Consider the following 21,222-nt stretch of genomic DNA (forward strand, 5'->3'; position numbering starts at 1 on the left):
TTCAATCTTTATTTGGAGAAAATAATTGGAGAAACAGCAGAAAAACTGGCAGGGATCAGAACTTAAAAATCATAACACCAACACTCTGACATATGCAGCAGACAATATGGTCTTGGCTAAGTCCTCCTCTAAGGACCTCATATCCTTATTGGAATCATTCATTGTTCATTCATTTGTTACATTTAAATCCCACTTTTCATCCATAGAACTAAAAGGGGTGTACATTGGATGCCCAGGTGGTCTCCCATATAGGCACCAACTGGTCCCAGAACAGCAGATATCCCAATATTTTTCACACTAAGGGGGCTGCTTTGTATATTACAAAAATTCTACATAGAAAGTACATACACTAATTAATGGGCAGATATATGTTAGATCATCACATGTAATAATGGCATACACAGGCTTTCTAGGAAGCCATGCCTGAGTATAGATGATGCCCATTCGTCTGTACACACATACACAGCTCGATGAGAATGTTGACCCAGTGTTGAATTTGTGAAAAATACAAATTCCACTTTAGGCATAATTAGAAAAGGAACTAAAAAAATAACCTGCCAGTATCATACTGCCCTTATACAAATCTACTGTGCAACCACACTTGGAAAACTGTGTTCAGTTTTCATCAGTGCACCTAAAAAAGGATACAGTAGAACTGGAAAAGGTGCAGAAAGGGGCAATGAATACTCCCCTATGAGGAAAGGTTTCAATAGCTGGGACTGTTTAGCCAACATAAAAAGGTGAGACAGGGAGACGTAATAGAAATTATGCATGGTATGAAGAAAGTGGATCTTTCTCCCTCATAATTGTAGAACTCAGGATCCTCACACAATCTACCTGCACAGTATATATTATATCCACCTAGTTGGGTGCTGTTGGAAATGGAATGCTGAACTTTTTGAATTGATTGGGGAGAAGTTATAGCTCATTGGTTGAGCACATGCTTTGCATGCAGAAGATCACAGGTTCACTCTTCAGTTAAAAGGACCAGGAAAGACATCTGTCTGAGAGCGGTCTGCAGTAGGCAATATTGGCCTGGATGGACAAATAGTCTGGCTGGTAGAAGGCATCTTCCTACGATGGACAGAGTTCACAGTTCCTTACAGGAACCCAAAGAACTGATCCTCCTCAAATAAGTAGCAAGAGGTATGAGAGGGATTGAATATACTGTTCTTAGAAGCAGGGGAGTGGGAGCCCTGCTCCTCTCTTTGCTATAGTCTAGCTTTCCCAACCTGGTGCCTTCTAGATCATAGAATCATAGAACAGTAGAGTTGGAAGGGGCCTATAAGGCCATTGAGTCCAACCCCTCACTTGATGCAGGAATCCACCCTAAAGCATCCCTGACAGATGGTTGTCCAGCTGCCTCTTGAATGCCTCTAGTGTGGGAGAGCCCATGACCTCCCTATGTCATTGGTTCCATTGTCATACTGCTCTAACAGTCAGGAAGATGAGTTGGATTGCAATTCCTATCATTTCCAGCCAGGATATGAGAGCTGTGGTCCAACACATCTGGAGGACACCAGGTTAGGCAGGGCTGCTATAGTCACTCCGTGTCACCACACAGCAGAAACAAATCTCTGTTAGGTCAATGCTTCAACCACTGTGCTATCATGATGGGCATTTCTACACAAGCCTTTTATTGTGTGCTTGTGATTGCTCACTCATGGTAGTTTGCAGGTCCTTTACACAATGTCATAATCCTCTAGGGCATCTCCTGCTCTTTGCAACCATTATTGGAGGTTTTTTTCCATAATGAGAAAAGTCTGGTATTTCCTCTCCATTCCGCTACAAAAGTCTTGTGTAAATGCACAATTCTGCTATACCAGAGCACCACCCAGTGGTTGTGCAATAGAACATATAGGAAGGCAGAGAAAGAAAACCCTCAGAAAAAAAAAACATATGTAAAGGAGCCAGTCTTAATCTCACAAAGCATCTGGAAGCAGAAGCCTCAGTAAGGGTGCCAGGAGCTTGTCCATCAAGCTTCCAACTTTACTTCAACTGAAAGCCTTAGTGCTATCCAAGAGGTTAGAGGTTAGCGATGTTAACAGTTCTTTCTTCTACATTTGTTCCAAGATTTGTCTCCATGCCTCCCTTTGTTATTTTAAGATACTTCATGAGGGATTCTGTGTATGTTCCCCCTACCCCATCTTTCCAATGGATTATAAGCTTGCCTTTTACGGAGTTTTTGCCTAAGCCATTTATGGTCACACAGTAGCACAGTATGACCAACGGCCTCCCTGTGTCAACTGTGTCAACTCTTGAGTGCAGAGGTAGCATTAAGCCGTGTGGTTTAAAGGTTTAGGGTGCAATCCTATGCATGGTTAGACAGAAGTCCTACAACTCCCAGCAATCCCCAGCCAGCATAGCCTATTACGTGTCTGGCCCCTTCATGATGCATCACTTTCGTTCTCCCGCTGCTCCTCTGGGGACATATACTGCTGTCCTTTTAGGTCATTTAGCAGCACATCTTCTCGTTCTCCCTTCTTTATGCAGTGGTTCACCATAGCTAATACCTTCTGGAGCCGTCGATCCAGTGCCTTCAAGTGAGGTTCCGATAAGACTGGCGATAGGTGATCAGCAGCTAATGATTCTCTCATAACATCGCTCAAGCGATAAGGCTCCATAGCAAGTAGCTGCAGCCGCAAGAATGTTGACTTTTTAATACTAGAACCATCCACAAAAATAAAACCGAGAAAGGCAGGGTTAAAAGAAATGTGAGAAATGTCACATTCAGTATTTCTGTTATTTAATGCATGGACTTGAGGTAGCAGAATCAATCAAGGGCAGTGGTGGAAATGGACAGAACTGAACAGCTTAGAATGCTCACATTATGGATTCCTGCCGAATAATTTCTTTCACATGTAACAGTATAATGATATAGGAGTTTTGGAAAAATATCTAATCCATTTTCTTTTCTCATCTGGGCAAACTTTACCTAATTTGGGGCCCTACAAAAAAACTCCTCCCCATTTCAGTCACAAACACCTGTATCGTCCTACAGCCTACGGAAGGGGGTCATGGTGGAAGCACCTGCATAAGCCTCCCCTAGATCCTGAGCATGTGCCTTTCACATGGCTTCTGGCAGAAACAAGCCTGCATGCTCAATTGCGCTCTGCCTCAGAGTGTCAGCTGGGAGCTGGTTTAGGCATGCATACTCCAGATAGCTGGGAAGAGAGCCAGTTCATGGAATTATAGGGTTGGGATGGAGCAAAAGATCATCAAATCCAACAGCCTGTCCCTCAAGATTAACTCTACACAATGGCCGCTATGTACCATGAGTAGGGAGCAGAAGCTTGATGGCCATGCAGGGCAGAATTTTGGCCAGACACAGTGCACAGGAAGGGGAGGTGTGGAAGGCCAAAGTGGGAGAGAGGGAAAATAGTCCTTACATGCAGCACTGCCGGAGAGGAACCAGAATGGACATTTCATCATGGGAGTGTCTCCCGAACCTGAATAGAACAATAGAAACACATGACACTTATTTTGGGGCGATGTGATCATGTCAGGCCATTCTATAAGGTAGGCTCCATTATTTTGCTCCCAGGAGTGTTTTATTCTGAGATGTAAATGTCTGAATGCTGCAACTGGAATGAATTATATAAACGACAATTTTGTATAATGTCCTTCCATTATCCTGTTGCAAGGTTGACTTTCCCTGTTTGGGAGATATTAGCATGGTGCAGAGAAAGGTGTGAAGGGCACAGTTGTGTTCTCACGTATCAATGGTTTCCTCCCCACCAAACCCTAACAAATGCATCAGGAAGGGTCCCTGGAGTGAACAGGAGGGCACCATGGGGAGGGATCCAGAACTATAGAATGGGAGGAGACCCAGGCCCCCAACCCCATGATAGCAGAAAATATCCATGCAATTTCATGTTCTCCCCTCTCTAAAAACTACTAAGTATAGACTTGTTCCTTTAAAAGATTATCCCGAAAATATCACAAACTATATTCTCCCATTTATGGCAAGCTTGTAGCTCTATAAAGCGGGGGGAGGGGGAAGAGTTGTAGCCAGGGGGCGGAATCAATGTTATCCAAAAGGATGTGTGGGAAGAAAAGCTGTCAAAGGCAAAATGTGCTTGGGTCAATAGGGAAGAGCTATTGATGACATGGTTGTAGTGTCCAATTGAGTTGTATTCCTTCCTTCCTTTGAGTATGTAGGTGGTGCCATTAGCTTTGACTTGAACATACCCATCAAGCCCTTTCTGGCATCCTCAGATAATAGCTGCAACATGCAGAGACCTCAGACAGGAGTTAAATGTGAACCTATCACAGACCCATCTTGGATCCAACTCTTCTCTGCTTCAAATCCATGCCTAGCTAAGTGCCTACATTCAAAATTCCAGTCCCAGAAAAAAAGCTCATCTAGGAGTAGTTTCAAGCATGATACCACGAGCCCTTTCTTCAAAGATGCGTATGCTGGTAGGACAAAGCACAAATGCTTCCCATAGTCCCTTGTGCACCCACAGGAACACACACTGTACTCTCACCCTCGGCCATTGTCTAGATGAAGGAAAAAAGTCTTATTGCCAAACTTTTCAAACGTCTCATAGTGGTGACGATCCATGTTTCCTGCAGATGGAGACAGGAATGACAGAAGAGGATGAAGATAATAAAAGACAGAGTGGGCAAAGCTAATTTTATGCATATTTGGTGGAGGTGCTCTTCAATGAACTATTTCTGGAGGGGGTGGAATTGTATATGCAATATCAATAACTACACATAGTTATTGATTTCTGTATCCTGTAACCTTCTAACAGTCTTATTTGGCTATGTGGAGGAACAGATATCAGTAGATCCCATACATAAAGAGATGGTTCAGAATCTATTGATTGCTGCTAGGATTTTAGTTGCCAGAAACGGGAGGAGTAATGTTATCCCTATGCTGAAAGAATAACCTTTGGATGGGTATCACCTTATGAATTCATTAATTTCCAAATTTATCAATGTTAGATGCTATTCTGGCATTTCTTTTTTATTTTTATTTTATTTTAATGACAACAAACCCTCACCCTGGCTTTTGTGGACTCTCACTTAAAGATCTGCCCTTGGAAGTAAAATAAAGCAGTCAATACCTTGATTTGATTGCAAAAAACTCTAGTAACATTCTAGTGGATGACAATTCCTAGCTGTTCTTTTTTGTTTTTTGTTTGGACTCTGCATATGAACTATATAATTTATAATATGAGTGTGGAAATATATAAAACTTATAATCTAGTAACCCAGAGAAGCAATGTCTTATTGATTATAGTATGTCACTACATCTTGTGGTAGTGAATTCCATAGTTTAAATAGGCACTGTGTGAAAAAGTACTTCCTTTTATCTGTCCTGAATCTCCTACCAATCAGCTTCATTGAATGACTCTGGTTCTAGTATTATGGAGAGAGAGAGAAATGTCTCCCTATCCACATTCCCTACGCCATGCATGATTTTGTACACCTCTGTCATGTCTCACCTTACTCTCCTTTTTCCCCAAGCTAAACAACACCAGCTCTTGTAACTTCCCCTCAAATGGGAGATGTTGTATTATTATTATTATTTATTTATTTATATAGCACCATCAATGTACATGGTCCCCTGATCACTTCAATTGCCCTTCTTTATATTTCTTCCAGCTCTACAATATCTTTTTTTAGGTGTGGTGACCAGAACTGCCCATGCAACATCACAAGTGTAACAAATGCATTGCAGGGACATGAAAATGGCCTTGAAATAACATATGCTGGTACACGTGTTTTGGATCAGAGAGTAAGCCTAATTTTCTTTTTTACATAACTCTTGAATTATCCTCAGCACAGAGATGAAACTGAAAATGTCCGGCTATTTATCGGTCAGTGGGAGCCACCTGAAAGCTATTAGATGGAGCAGAAGTAATCATGAAATATTAAGTGGAGCAGAAATAATTGCAAGGAGAGAAAGAACAAGTCAGTCTAAATGATTAGCACTGATGACAAAAGGATGAACGGAGGGGAATCAGTCCAGTTTATGTAACTTGTTAAATCATGGCTCAAAAGCAAATGGTGGACAAATAGCTCTCTTTCAGATCCCCCAAAAGAACAGAATACTGTGAACGGTACTGGGGTACGATGAAGTGTTGGCATAATTAAGGTGGTAACGAAAGGGAAAAAGTAAGGGTAACAGCAGCATAAGTGCTACACTAATATCATGGATGGCTAATAATGATTATTCTTTATGATATAATGAATGTAAATGTTCTAGAACAGAGATGACCTAGGGATCATCTACACCAAGCAGGATATTCCACTATGAAAGTGGTATGAAAGTGGTACACAAAAGGCAGGAGCCACACTACTGCTTTATAGCAGTATTGAAGTGCACTGACAACTGTTGGGGCCTGTTGACACATACCATATATCACTTTTGTACCGGTTTCATTGTGTTATATCCTGCTTGGTGTAGATGTGTCTTGGGCCCCAACAGTTGTCAGTGCACTTCAGTACCACCATAAAGCAGTAGTGTAAATCCTGCAGTGCAGTTCAATTCCACTATAAAGCAGTAGTGTGGCTCCTGCCTTTTATATACTACTTTCATACCACTTTCATAGTAGAATATCTTGCTTGATGTAGATGAGCCCCTACTCCTTAATTTGATTTACAGCTTTTGTGGGCCTACTCAAACCCCCCCCCCTTCCTATCTTCTGACTGCGTATCTACATTACAAATTACCACAGGGTTTGATTGTCATGGTTTTCCTCAAAGAACCCTGGAAATTGATGATTTTCAAGAGCTCTGAGAACCTCCTGCTACTGTTAGATGTTCTTATTTCTTGGCATTCTTGGAAAACCACAATTCCCAGAATTCCTTGAGATGGGATATGACAGGTTAGCCTGAAATCAGTTTGAAAGTTGTAGTGTGGATGTAGACCAGGATGTAGACCTGCACCCAATTAAAAAATTCAGGTGCGAATGGAAGATTGCTTGTGTTGCAAAGCACCTGAACTCCAAAATCCTTCAGAATGTGGAAAATGTAATAGGTCAGGAAGTTGGTGACCTTTATTTTATTTACTTAAAATATTTGTAGGCCATGCTCCAGTTTGAACAACTTCCAGGATGGCTCAGAATAATATGAAAATCATATAAATTACAATAAAATCCAGCAACAAAAGATTAAAACAGCAGAGACAGAAAACTGATCAAAGCAAGCAGCAAATAAGTAAATAATCCATTTTATAAACCAGTTTAGATGAATTGCTAGGTCTGAGGAAATAATAAAAAAAAAGTCTTAACTTGCAATTCTATCAACGTTAGACAATAAAATAAAATAATCCTAAAACTCTCAGCATGCTGGGAGTTGTAGGACTTTTTCCTGTATAAACATGCATAGGATTGCATCTTTAGATACCAAAAAGACATTGGGTTGAATCCAATGGTGGGTTTGCCTTAGTGCAGATTTGCCCAATGGAGCCTCTCCAAAAGTTATAGACCTCCATTGATCATATTGGCTGGGGCTGATGGGAGTTGCAGTGCAACATCTGGAAGGCTGCAGTTTGTTCACCCCTTTCTTAGCAGAAAGTGCTTCCGCTCACACAAGTAGGTGCACCCAATTTTTGCTGCCCCTTCCCCAATCCAGTTCAACCCCCTGCCTCTGGAAAGCTGATCCTCATGGATCGGGGTGGGGGGGGCACCCTCTGGAACAATATGCAATATGGCACACAGAGAGCTGCAGTTGGTAAGAGGAATCAACAAAAGCCAGGTGTCCCAATTTGTGTGAGCAGACGTGCGTTTCACTAAGGTAGCTTTCCCTAGCCAGCTGCCCACTGCAGATATTTTGGACCCCAACTCCCATTCTCAGCCAGCCTAAATTCAATTGTGAAGCAGCACTCAATAAATATATGTAATGACAATGTTAAACAACAAGAATTTGGGCTACAACCTATATAAATAAATGCCAATCAATTAATAATACAAATTTTGATTGATTAACTGATGTATCCATTGAATTTGAATATGGGTAAAAAACAATATTTCTGAAGCTAGAAGCATCTTAAGGCGGTGCTTGCTATCTGCATTTCTCCCCCAATAAGTGTGTGCGAGTGTGCAAAGCATTTTTCAGTCAATTTGATCAATTAAATGTTGCAACCACCATCTAATTTTGCAACAACAAACTTCTCTGCCCACCGAACAACTCTCCTTTTTGGAATACTGGAATTACATTCTAAAAGTCGAGAATGGGTGGGATATTCAGTCCTCTAGTGTGCATTTTTAATATTTAGAAATATTTATTCCCAGTTATTATATGTGGAATGTAGACACACCCAAACCCACCAGAATTAGAAGAGATTTGGAGACCTCAAAAGCCTGCCCTAGGAAAGGTACTGCCTGCCAAACCATGGATTTTGGCATTTTTCTTATGGATCTGCAGGGCTTACTTTGTTTTATGTGCAACTGTGCAGTGTGTCCACTAGAGGGCCTGGTGAGACTTGCTTGCAGTCATAATCCACAGACTATCCTGTGTAGTGGCCAGAAATCTTAAAGGGCCACTTTTGATGTGAGTTTCCCTACTTATGAAAACTCTTATAGGGAAGCAGCCAGGGATGTGTGTCTTTGTAATATGTGAAGTTCACACATTAACCAGAAGCAGGGAAAACAAAAATGGCTGAGTATATCAGCTATATAACATGCCCAATAAGATTGTCTGTTGTGAGATTTTACAGCATTATTAATAACTTATAATTAATAGTTTCAACTTCAAATCTGTATTTTTCAGATAAGGACTTGAGAGGGGTAACAACTCCTAAGATAAAAATATTTAAGCATTAAAGCAATACTGTTAGAAACTATCATAACATCAAATATTATCATGTAAAACTGCTCTTACAATGCTATCATAGACATGTCTACTTGGAAGTAAGCACCATTGATTTCCATGGGATTTACTCCCAGGTAATTGTATATAGGATTGCCATTTTAGGGAACACTCCTATGCATGTTTAGACAGAAAAAAAAGTCCTACAACTCTCAGCATTCCCCAGCCAGCAGTGTTGGCTGGGGAATGCTGGAAATTGTAGGCCTTTTTTGTCTGTCTAAGCATGTGTAGGATTGCACCTTTAGAGTATAACTGTTGAGTGCAAAGATGTGTAATGGAACCCTGATAACTGTTTTCAGGAAAAGGTTTTGGGGAGGGATGGTTTGGAGCAGACCGGCAGCGTGCACAGGCGTGCGCTTGACCCATTCCTGCCTGCTTCTTTTCCATCTCCCCAAGCAACACCCTTCCCCTGCCGCTTCTCCACCTCACCTTCTTCCAAAGCTGCTTTCCTGAGAAGGGGAGCTGTCAGGGGTTTGTTACACATGCTGTGACTGGCCCAAAGTCACCCAGTGGGTTTTCATGGTTGAGTGGGGACTAGAACCTGGATCTCCTGACTCCTAGTCCAACACTTTAGCCGCTACGCCACACTGATTAGGCCTTTTTAAGTGCTGTGATATATATATATTTCTTATAACCATAGATGGGTTTAGTCACTCCTCTCAAGGGGATTTTATTTACTGCTAAGAAAAGGATATATTGTCCAACAAGGGATTTATTTTATACCAAGAGAAGTACTTTTTGAAAAAATGAAATGAATAGTGTTGATAAAGGCTTCATATGAACCATGACTCAATTGCTACGGCCTCAAGTGTCCCATGGAGCTGACAGATCTCATTATCGATGAGACTGGCAAGTCCCACAGCCATGTTCCTGCTGAAGCATGACTCACTTGCGCTTCCCTTTTGCGGGCTTCTTGTTAGCCTTTGTATTCTGGCTTTTACAATCGGCCATTTTCTGCCTGCTTTTTATAACTTTCAAAAATCATACAAAGAAAATAACATTAGCAATGATCTTAAGGTAAGTTATAGCACAATCCAAGAGATGTCGATTCAGAAGTGCGTCTCATTAAATTCAATGGGACTTAGCAGGGAAGTGTGCATAGGATTGCAGCCTTAAGGAGTGCTGGCCAAATGGGACTTCCCCATCTCCTCCTCCTCCTCCTTACAGCTCCACATGTCCCTCTAGAGGGTCTTTGAGGGGACGACGACAGGTAGCTGCAGGGGGAAGGAGGAGACCACACATTTTCCTTCTAGGAACTTCTTGAAGATTGCTTATCTTATGATCCAAGCCTAGTTTATTGTGACATGTTTTCATAGGCAATAGCCTGTTTCATTTGTTGTGTGAAAATGGATTGAGGAAAGTGGAAGAATGTAGCCTCTTGGGATGAGGTATACCCAGACAGTAAAGCCACTGTTATGCATGTCCACCCCACTTCCAAGCAGTGAGATGTTTCGGGTTCCAGCACTTATGCAGGATTCCGTTTCCTTAGAATGAGATTTATTAACACATATACAGGATGAGACTAAGGCCTTAGCTAGACCTAAGGATTATCCCTGGATCGTCCAGGGGTCAAACCTATTCATCTAGATGACACACAGGGGATCCAGTGCTCAGGCAGATGCGAACCCTGGATGATCCCAGGATAAACCTCAGGTCTAGCTGTGGCCTAAGATGGGGGTTCACACAATTAATGCTCTAACAGATTCCAGCTCCCCTTTGCATATTCGTAGGAACTCATAATGACAAAGGATTTCTTGCAGAGAGTAAAACCAGCTCTCTGCCTTATTTTCAGACCCATTTCCAGCACAGACTGACTTCCTGCTGCACACAAACGGCTGGTTCACATGATCACTGCAGCCCACTGTTGTGGTGTGTGCCAGCAGCCATTTTGAACATTCAACCCCTGGCATGGGGTTGCAATGGTTCGGTGTGGATGGTTTAGTGTGTTGTCTGTACCCAAGAGGCAGGGGTTGTTTGAGGGTTAAATAACAACAGATCATGGGTTATTTGAGGGTTGTTTAACCTTCAAACAACCCCTGCCACTTGGGTTCAGACAACACAACAATACCATAGCAATCCCCTGCTGGGAAAAGCAGAGAAACCTCCAAATGATTGGTGGTTTGGGGAAAGGGAGTGGGGCCAGAGGGAGGAGGCTTTGGCATCAGGAGAATCCCAGAGGATAGACTGGGACACTAGGAGGGCTAAATTTGGCTCCTGGGCCTGCAGTTCCCTACCTGTGTTTTAAGTGGAGATAAGAACATAGGAAGTTGCCTTATCCTGAGTCAGACCATTGGTCCATCTAGCCTAGTACTGTTGACACTGATAGGCAGCAGTTCTCCAGGGTTTCACGCATGTGCTCTACCACTGAGCGATGGTCCCTTCCACAAATGTAATGCATCCTGGACATGCTCACCCATGAGGAAGTCAAGCACCGTCATGTCAATGAGGTTGAGAAGGCGGGAGATGCTGTTGTATGGTGGTGTGTCTTGTACCTCAGCACAGTAATCTTCATTCAGTTCCCATCTTAGAAAAAAAATGGTTATGACAAGTTATTATAAGTCATATATGGGAATTTTTTTTTTGGTTGAGTCATATATGGGAATTTTTATTTTTATTTTTGGTTTTCGCCCTATTAATCCACCATCCTGCTAATGCAGGATGGTGTGATTACAGAAACTTCTTTGAGCTTGTTCACATGCAGCTCCAGCTCCCTCAGACCACAAGGAGGGTTTCCAGAACTGGGCCAGTTCCTCAAGAGTTGGATGCATTTCTTGGGATGTAATGCAATTTTATGGTATCAGCTTTTCAGTCAGATTGTGAAGCAGCATGGCTCAAGAGCTTAAAACAAAAGTAGCCCTAATTTCTAGGAGATAATGCCCAGCAGATGACAAACGAGCATACGTCTATGCTATGGCTAATGGGAAGATGCATCTTTAAGAACATAAGAACATAAGAAGAGCCCTGCTGGATCAGACCAAGGGTCCATCTAGTCCAGCACTCTGTTCTCACAGTGGCCAACCAGCTGTTGGCCAGGGACCAACAAAGCAGGACATGGTGCAATAGCACCTTTTCTGTTTGTATCCCTGTTCACTCAAGTAATATCAAACCTATAACCTTTTAAAATTATTATTTCATTTTAGGCATTTGCTCTCTGCCTTTTCATCATCCAAAGCCCAAGATGGTTTACATAAAACTATTGCCATACCATATCCCATAAATACATCTGTATTGGACACTCCTGGCCCCATTTAACTCCCTGTACATCAACAGAGCCAGCCAACCCACAGGGCAAATAGGGAATTCATCCCAGGCCCCCAGCTCTGAAGGAGCCACTGAATAGTCTGCTGCTTGTCTCCTTCACCACCATAGCTGCTGTTCAGAGCACAGCTATGTTGGGCGCTTGTGAACTTAGGATGATGGAGAAAAGGCAAGGTAAGAAGGGTGCCAAACAGATATGGGAAGTTGTGATAGGAAACCCAAACTAGAGTTTGGGATAGGAGAACCAGGGATTTTCGAGTTTGCTGAGATTCTCCAAACTCTCTTTCATAGCTTGGTTCATCTCTCTCATGTTCTCATTTGCGATCTGTTTTTCTTTTCATTCCAGTGGGGGAAAGAGTACATTTTTATGCACATTTTTCAAAAGTGCACACTTTCCTCCCATTGAATAAAGTGTGAAAAATTGTATTTGCTTGGAAAATGCACATTTTAAATTGTGCATTTTCCAAAATACTGTTTTCTTTGAACATGACTGTAAGTTCAGGAATTTTTAAACCCCTTGGGGGGGGGAATACTCTTTCGTTCATGTTTGACATTGTGAGTGGGGCAAGTTCAAATGATTTGCAAAGAGAAATGAAATTCTTTGCAAAGAGAAATGACATCCCTCAGTTGGGAGATGTACCTTCCATGGTCCATGCAGTTTCCTCAATGGGCTAGTTCAGACAACACGCTAAGCCATGGTTAGGCCGCTAACCCTTTTGCAGCAAATGGTTAGTGGGTGTGTTTAAATCGTAGTTATGTAGCCACCATGTTTAGGAATGGTTCACACAACACACTAAGCCATCATGTTCAGCTCAAAATGCTTAACCACCGTGGCTTAGTGTGTCATCTGAACAGGGTCTATGTCTAGGACCAAGCCTAGGCATTCCTTCCTTAGTCTCTGACAGTCCTGCCTCCCTGATCTTCTCATTTGACCTCCCTCCATCCAGAACTTTCTTTTTACCCTTTTCCCTCTTTTTAGCAATCATGGCCCTCCCTCCCCCTCGCCCCAGGATACTCACTCAGCTTTCTTGGTTTTGGAATAAGAACGCCTCCAGGGACTCCTCCATGAGCGCCGTTCAGCCAGTGCTTTGTCAGGCAGGAAGGCTGCCATGGAGCCCTCGAGCTGGTCAGGTTTGCCACACAACGCGTGTTCAGTGGAGCAATAGTAGGAGCATTCGCCATAGAAGCAGACATTGCCAGCTGAGTTGACAAAGTGGAGGGAAGAGAAGGTTAAGGACGTGCAATAAAAACAGAGACCATCACCACCTGAAATTATGGATGCAAACTGGTTGGGTAGGTCTGTTCCCTCAATGGTACAAACGTGCTCATGTTGTAAAGCATTGACAGGTGGGGAAATGCTCACCTGGGGAGATGAAGAAAGTCTTAAACAGCTTCTTGTCAGTTGTGATGTCACGAATTTCCTTGGTTATATTTACCAAACGGCCAGAAACTGGGGGAATCCTTCGGAAATCCAGGATCCTTCCCAGAAAAGAAGAGCAAACAGGAAACTAAAACAAATTCTGTTCATAGATGGACAGAAAATAATCCCTCTGGATTCAGAAAAGAAATCCCACACAAACACTTATCTCATACAGCATACAGTTAGATGGAAAATAACTGCCTTTTTCTGCTTTGCCTAATACCTGTACTGGCCACTATTTGACAGTACACTATCTTGTGGACCTCAGAACTAAGATACGGTGGCCATGTGTCCTCTATTTGAAGGATGGCAAAAGGACTGTTCTCAATTTTGAAGACATCCTCTATTTGAAGGTGAGCCCAGTCCAAGTCTAGTTTAAAGATAAGGACCCACCAGAAGGAAGAGCTGGGTCTTGACGTCGCCCATCAGCAGCACCTGGACAGCAGGAGTGAGACACACAGGTCACCTGGTCATGGTGTGATGTACTGTATTTCTATTTAAATTATATTGAATTTGCAAATCCTATGCAAAGAGATGCCCTCTTTCGTCCTCTTTTTTGGGGACTCCTAAGTGGCCATTCTACTCTGAAGCTGGGGCCTGGTCTAGTGAGCCATCACGGATTGTGTGTCTTCAAGCCCCTTCCAGGCAAGAAGGTTCCGTGTGCAACATCATCTATTGCCGCTTCCTGTACAATCCCGCTGCATCCCAAAGTACAGAGCGGGCATATTTGGAGGGTGAGTGCTGGGCCATACTCACCTGTCCAGGTGAAAGGCTGCTATTTCTGCATTGTGTCGTTCGAAATCTGAGAAGTAAAAGAAGTCTGCTGGAGTCTCCTGGTCTCTGGTCTGCCTGTCAGGGAAAGGTGGAATGGGGTTAGGGGTCCAGTGCTGAACTCAAGCCCATGGCTCTTTTGCATCTGGCAGTCACTCTGCACACTGAGATAGGCAAGTCTTGAATAATTTTGTTGTGTCTTTGAGCAGAGTGATTCACGAATGACAACATAGCACAAACTTTACAGCTTTCACCACCAGAGGTCGCACCTGTCCACCAAAAGCAAACCACAATATTCGGAGGGTGTATATTCGCCATTTGCTGCAAGATCTAAATGTGATCTAAGGTGGTAATAATAATAATGATCACTATCCTCACCACAGTGGCATTCTTTATGTAACTTATATTAAATGAGTGTTAATTTCACCCCCCCCCCATTTTTTTTGTTAAAACTGTGGGGTGAAGATCCACAATAATTCTAGGAAAATTTGCAGTCAATGGCCAATGCAAACAGTTTGCATTGACAAGCCCTGGAATGCAAATGGTGTTGATGGCCAGTGAGGAATTGTACCCACAGCCTACCTACCACCAAGATTACAAGACCCCATATTCTTAGGGGACAGAAGTGTGATGCTTCCATTGCTATGTCAGGGCTATGGAGATCTCAGTTCCTTAGACTTTTGAGATTTTCTCCTGAGAAGCCGAAATGTGTTTTTTCCCCACGTTTGTAACTGAATTGGGATGGATGCTGCCTGCTAGGAATTTCAGCTACTTTCCTAGAACTTTGCACTTCTAGGGTTGCCAGCTTTTGAAAGGGCTCTGTAGTTGTGCCTTTGACAATGGTCTGATCTGTAGCAACTAGAAGGTGATATTTTCATTTGTATGTTTCCATGCTGTGAAAAGCATCTCCTGTTGCAAATCAGATTATCACTTAAGGTACAGGAGCAGGTCTGGTAGTTTCTTTCTGGTCAAATGACAGTGTTATGGAGTACCCTGTATGGTACTCTGAAACAGGGTGCCCCGGAGAAGAGAGTATCACTCCACAATAGCAGCCTACACTTCTCATCTACCATCTTATGGTTATCATCAATGAAGATGCAGCTGGAGCAGAATGTTCTATCATCAGTGGAGGGTGGGAGTTGATTTTCTGCTTTGCTCCCACCATCCTATGATCAGAAGAATCCATCTGACTCTCAAGCAGAGGTTACTGTTGGCCAGGGAAGGTTGTATTTCACAGAAGGGATAATTCAGTATGAAGTAATGAGACGTACAGGTTATGAATTAGGAGTCAGAAATGGTGTATTCTTCCCTGCAATGCACACCAGCAGAACAGGTAGAGAAGTTTCCAGATCCCCACCATATTGAATAGGAGTGGCTCCATTAACCACCACCTAAGTTATGGGGCGGAACTGCTGTCTTGTCATTGGGAGTAGGAGGGAGCTTGGTGTGAACTTGAAGAATCTGGGCAACACTTAGGAAAACACCTCTTTCAACCAGCTATACTTGGTATTGCACAGTGGGGAGGGAGACAAAAGGTGAAGTAGCAGATGATTCCCAGTGATATGGCTATAATTAAGAGGTTGCTGTAGTTGTTGTTTTGTATATTTACTGCACAGGAGTCTGTGCAAACACAGCCCACAACCTCAGCCTACCTATGGCAGAGATGGGAATGAAGGGGTCACTTCATCCGCTTGCTACACAAAGATTCTCTGGCTACTAATTAACTCACAGAGTGCAATGTTCCAAATGCTATCCAAGTGCAATACACGAAAAGGAACTTAAAGCCGGGGTATTGGTACAGGGCCATCCAAAGTAGCTTACTCACTTCATGGGTTTGAAGAGAGCTTGTCCATGATTGGGAAAGGTCATGATCAGCTTCAGCTGGGTCCCTCCAGTCTTCTGGACTGAAATGACATTAGGAAGAATCAAGGCTCATGAGAAGGTTCAAGGTGATATTTCTCCCATTCAAGAAGGAGCAAAAAAGGAGGAAAGCTGGCTATCTTTTTTGGCATATAGAACATTAACCAAGTCCCCATTGGTTAGCACTGAAGCAGAACTTTCCAAGAAGCAATGCAGCCATCTTCCTACAATTCTCCAGTCAGCAGGGTATAACTGGCCAAGTATTAAACTTAGAGGTAGAAAAAGTGAAGACTGAAACGGGGAAAGAGACAAGATGAAGCAAAGAGAAACAGATGGGGAGATGAGTGCTCAAAGGATCTGAATGTGACACACAGCACCTGAGCTGACAATCTCCTGCATGGCCAAATCCTCCATCAAGGCATGGCGAGAGGGGTCATGGCGGGCGTAGAGTTCATGGCGATTGATGCCAGTGTAAAACTGGAGCCAAGTAGGGTTGGTATCATGCTTTTCCTTATTGTTGCTGGTCCTGAAGACACCCACACCATACAAAAACAAAACAAAACAGTTCTTGGTATATTTATCACATCATCATATATATTCAATGTGAACTCAGACGTTGTGTTTTGACAGCTAAAATGGGACTACTGAGAAGCAAGAGGGAATTATCAGCTGCTGTTACCCACTGAGCAGCTGAGTGGAGGGTGTGTGTGTGATTTTTGGAAGCATGGATCCACTGGGATCTGTGCTTTTCAAAGCATCCTCTTCCTGCTCATGCTAGAGGGGTCTTCTCTCTCCCCAACTGTTAAGAGAAGGCTCAGGTGGAAGCCAAACCTGCCAGAGGCTTTGCAGGCCACATGTGGCTTGTGGACTACACGCAGGTCACCCACTCCTGGTTTAATTCAAAAATGTTCTCAAAGCAAGCTCATGCATTTTATCGTTTATTGTTGCTCCCCGCCTCAATCAGGGTGGAGAGGTGGGTAAGGTTACGTACATGCTTTCTACTACTGATTCACACTTGCCCATAAATAATGTATACTTTTTTCTGAACCTCATTGTACTCCATGCTTTCACTAATGTTTTGCCACCATTTCCCCTCAGTATCTGACTGTTTTTAGTATGTGTTCATAGTTTTTATCAGTTGTATATTATGTTCCCATAATGGGTTCCATGTGTTGCTGATGTAGATTCTCTTTAAGCCCAAAGCAGACCAAGATTAGTACTATATTAAAGGGTTACCTTACCTCCGACAACAAAATATCCAATTTGCTGCAATACATAGCCCAATACAGGTTAATATTTATAAGGTTATGTTATTGACAAAACACAACTCAGGGCTGGTCTCCTATTCCAACAATCTATTGATCATTTGTATCTTCTAAAATAGGGAAGGGAGGAATTAAATACTTATTTATAACCTGGGTATGATGTATGTCAAATTGGATGGGCCATCAAGCCGTCCCTGCATTCCTAGGGGAATATAAGAGGGTCTCTCACCATTCATCACTCTCACTTTTTCTGATGAAGAGCTTCATCTTTGGTTTGTTACCAAACAGTTTATCTTTTTTTGTAATCTTTGGAATTGGAATCTTATACAGAGGATGATCAAAAAGGGCAGTCAGTTTGGATCTGCCGGTCCATGTTGGCTTTTCTTCTACTGCTTGCTGCTCGCTGCTGTGACTTTGGAGAGATGTATTGCTCCTACCATCAGCTTGAGGTAGACCTTCTGGCAAGTGAAATCCTTTTTTCAGGAAGAAGTTGTTGCCACTGATGTTTGGAAGAATCCTGAGGCTCAGCTTATTCTGGACTGATGATACAGGACTGGGTGATGCCAGTCCCAGGGGATCCTTTACTTTTGGGCTACATCCACAGGAAGCATGACCAGACAGTGTTAAGTCCAACACCATGTGTATCAGGACAGCCAAAAGGAGGAAAAAGCAAAGAATGGTTTTAAACTTCCTTTGAAACAGAGAGGGCAAGTGGCGTACCATCCTCCTGGATGTCAGCAAATCACAACTTGATGGTAAAGTTTCACGTGTGAGTAGGAAAAAATATCGGTACCTTGAACCTCACTAGCAATTGTGGAAGTATCCCATGTAGCAATGAAAATGGTATTTCCAGCATTGGAATCCAAACAAAAAAGGCAAACATTCAAGCTTTTCAGGCAAAATATATGGTTAAACAACAACAGCAACAACAAATTTCTCCACTTATGCTCTGATCACCCTTATCAATGAGAACAAAACTGAGTAAGGTTGTTTCTGCTATAGAGGCTGCCTTTCATGAAGAAGTCCTCAGCAAGAAAGGGGTAGCAAAAGAGGTTGCAGATGTATTTAATAGTGTTGATAAGGGAAGAGCAGGTGGTGCCAAGGTTAACATGAGTAGATCAAACTCCAGATCGATAGCAGCAGATTGGGCAATGCTACATAGGTCTTCAATAGCAGCAGATTGGTCTTCAAATTATATTGTCACATAACAAACCTTTGTGAAAACTCACCATCCCAACATGCCTAACACATCTGTTCCCTCCCTTTACCTACACATCAACACACCACGTACACATACTGTGAGCATGAAGGGAAGACACATTTGTTGAGGGAAATATCATGATGGCTCTCAGTCATATGAACATTTGGATACAGAGCACCTAAATTTAGTATCTTTGTTCCATCCTCAATGCCAACCCACCCCCCAAACCCTCTATACATTAGATGATTTATTTAACACACCCTCTTCATCAGATTTCTAAGAGTCTCTCCTCTTCCTCCTCTCTGCCCTTCTACATTGCTGCCAGGGTCCTATTCAATGGAATGAACATGAGGGCCCCCAAATGCAGCAGGGCTGGTTTGCCACATGTTGAAGGAAGTGCCATAATGTATAAAAGAGGGCTTGCCCATAAAACCATTAAGTCCAGTGTCTGAGACTACCTCAGTTGTACCAGTGGCCTTTCATCTAAGCTCAGGGTGACAGATTATTCATTATATTTTCACAAGTTGTGAGACCTGCTCAAGGTCATGTACTGAGCTTCATGGCTGAGGGGCAGGCATAGAACCTTTTAATCTTTGCCCATTCTTATTGGGACTCTGTTTGTGGGAGATGAATGGTCTATGTGGGCAAACAGTCCCTTATTTTCTGAAAATACAGCCACTTTCTCACCTGTGTGCCATTCACGACCACAACCGTACATTCACTATGACACATTCACTTCCTCTCTCTCTCTCTCTCTCTCACACACACGCGCGCACACTGAGCTGCTGAGAGAACAACGAGTTCTCTTCAGGCATATGTCCCACGGTGCGGCTGTTGCCTAGTAACTGTCTTCAGCTTTCAGTCGCCCCAGATTCTGACACTATATTTCTCCCCCCGCCCCAACCCATCCACCACCACCTTTGTATCGCAGTAATATTATGGCCAGGGCAAACCAAATAAGCCCTATTTCTCCCTCAAGCCTTTGCTAGAGAAATAAACTCCGCTGCATTCATACACAAGGCTTTGCATGAGCTGAGCATTCCAATCAAAATGGCTGACTTCAAATCCTGCTTGGAACAATTGAGTGATGAGGAATGGTGACTGGTAAAGGTGACACGAGTCTTGAGAAAGAACTTTTAAAGGTTCTGCATCTAATCTGTGTCAGCTCTTGAAATCCCACACGGCTCAGGTGATCTTTACACATAACGTGTTGGTTTAGTAAAATGGACAACCGTTCCCACCCACCCCTCCAATACAAGAGGCACCAGGGCCCAAGTTTTGCCTGAAAATAACACTATCTTTTTAATTCCAGACCCATGAATAGTGTGGTTATTCAGTGGGAAAACACTCTGTACATGCTCAGATGCACCCATTATTACAGTACATATTTCAGGGCTGACATCTAGTACTGAAAACAGGTTCTGAGGGGTTGGTGAGTCTTGGTTCAGATAAAGTGAAGAAGGGGTGCTTCCAAAAGATGTTTTTATAACACCATCGCCCTGCCTCATTTTCGGAAGGTTATGGAGTGACCAAAGGCAGTCATTTTCTAGTCTTTGCCCTCCTGCGTTTTTCCACAGCTTCTTTTGCCTTATTGCAGAAAATCCATTTAGGAGAAAAAGACAGAGCTGCATAATGCCCGATTGCTAGTGTTAGGAGCCCTCACTAACAGCAACGTCTGTCGCTCCTGATCCACGTTAGAGGCAGCTGCTTTTATGTCACACTATGAATTGAAAATGAAGCTGGGCTGTGAACTTGAAGCCCTGGGGCTTTGCATCACTTCAATACTGGCATTATTAACTGAAATATTTTTCATCAAGTTGAGTCTGAACTTGCAGCAAAATGACAGAGTGTGCGTACATCCACACTTCTCAAACCAAGCCTGTCACACTAGCCAATGTGTCAATGCCATGGCATCATTATAGAGCGACACTCCGATACCCACCTTCCATCCCATGACGGCAATACATGAGTCACTTTCAAAGCCCCTTCCATTGCTACTGTGGGATATTCAATAACAGAACATCAAGTTCCTATGGTCCCCTCACTGTGAAAACAATTCACGATGTGCACTGCTTAAAATTACATTGCTCTGCAATGGGGCAGAGCCGTCAGAAGTCATGTACAAAAAAAACTGATGGTGAAACTTTTTGTCACCCTCAATTAAGAAGAAATATGCTTGTTGCCAGAAATATTCTTGGCAAAAGTAATTATACAGGCACTGGGTAAGATATGAGGTCTGTCACATTTCTGAAATGAGGGCATAGATCAGGGATGGAGAACCTTCACACTGTGGGCCAAATACAGCCCACCAAGCTTTCCCATCTGGCCTGCCTAATAATAATAATAATAATAATAATAAGAAGAAGAAGAAGAAGAAGAAGAAGAAGAAGAAGAAGAAGAAGAAGAAGAAGAAGAAGAAGTTACCCGCCTCTCCCTCTGGATCGAGGCGGGGTACAGCACAAATGCAAACACCATGCTGAGGCTACTCCCCATCACAAAGCCCTCCTGAGAAGGGAGAGGGGAGCTGGCTCTATGGGAAAACCTGTGGTAATTGTGCCCCTCAGAGCAAAAAATAAAATAAAAATCCCTATATAAGATGATGTGTATCTCAGAGGTTTTAT

At 42.9% G+C, this 21,222-nt stretch overlaps 1 protein-coding gene across 1 annotated transcript; it reads right to left on the bottom strand.

Moving 5' to 3' along the window:
- Positions 1–2,387: 2,387 nt before the first annotated feature.
- Positions 2,388–18,123, bottom strand: LOC134404007 (extracellular serine/threonine protein kinase FAM20C-like). The gene is made up of 10 exons (XM_063134559.1): positions 17,630–18,123; positions 16,513–16,661; positions 16,101–16,179; positions 14,261–14,353; positions 13,448–13,563; positions 13,104–13,284; positions 11,240–11,349; positions 4,491–4,572; positions 3,390–3,449; positions 2,388–2,664 (listed from the first exon to the last, which is right to left on the bottom strand). The coding sequence occupies exons 1-10, from the start codon at positions 18,121–18,123 to the stop codon at positions 2,388–2,390; spliced, it is 1,641 nt and encodes a 546-aa protein (XP_062990629.1).
- Between the last annotated feature and the right edge of the window lie 3,099 nt (positions 18,124–21,222).

Source organism: Elgaria multicarinata, chromosome 9, assembly GCF_023053635.1.
Source record: "Elgaria multicarinata webbii isolate HBS135686 ecotype San Diego chromosome 9, rElgMul1.1.pri, whole genome shotgun sequence".
Taxonomy (NCBI): Eukaryota; Metazoa; Chordata; class Lepidosauria; order Squamata; family Anguidae; genus Elgaria; species Elgaria multicarinata.

Excerpts from the sequence above, each read along its gene's own strand:
- LOC134404007 (XM_063134559.1), bottom strand. The coding sequence starts at position 18,123 with ATGGTACGCCACTTGCCCTCTCTGTTTCAAAGGAAGTTTAAAACCATT. Across the intron at positions 16,662-17,629 it reads AAAAGTGAGAGTGATGAATG|GACCAGCAACAATAAGGAAA; the intron begins GTGAGAGACCCT and ends GGGTGTCTTCAG. Across the intron at positions 2,665-3,389 it reads CCTCTCCGGCAGTGCTGCAT|TATTAAAAAGTCAACATTCT; the intron begins GTAAGGACTATT and ends GGATGGTTCTAG.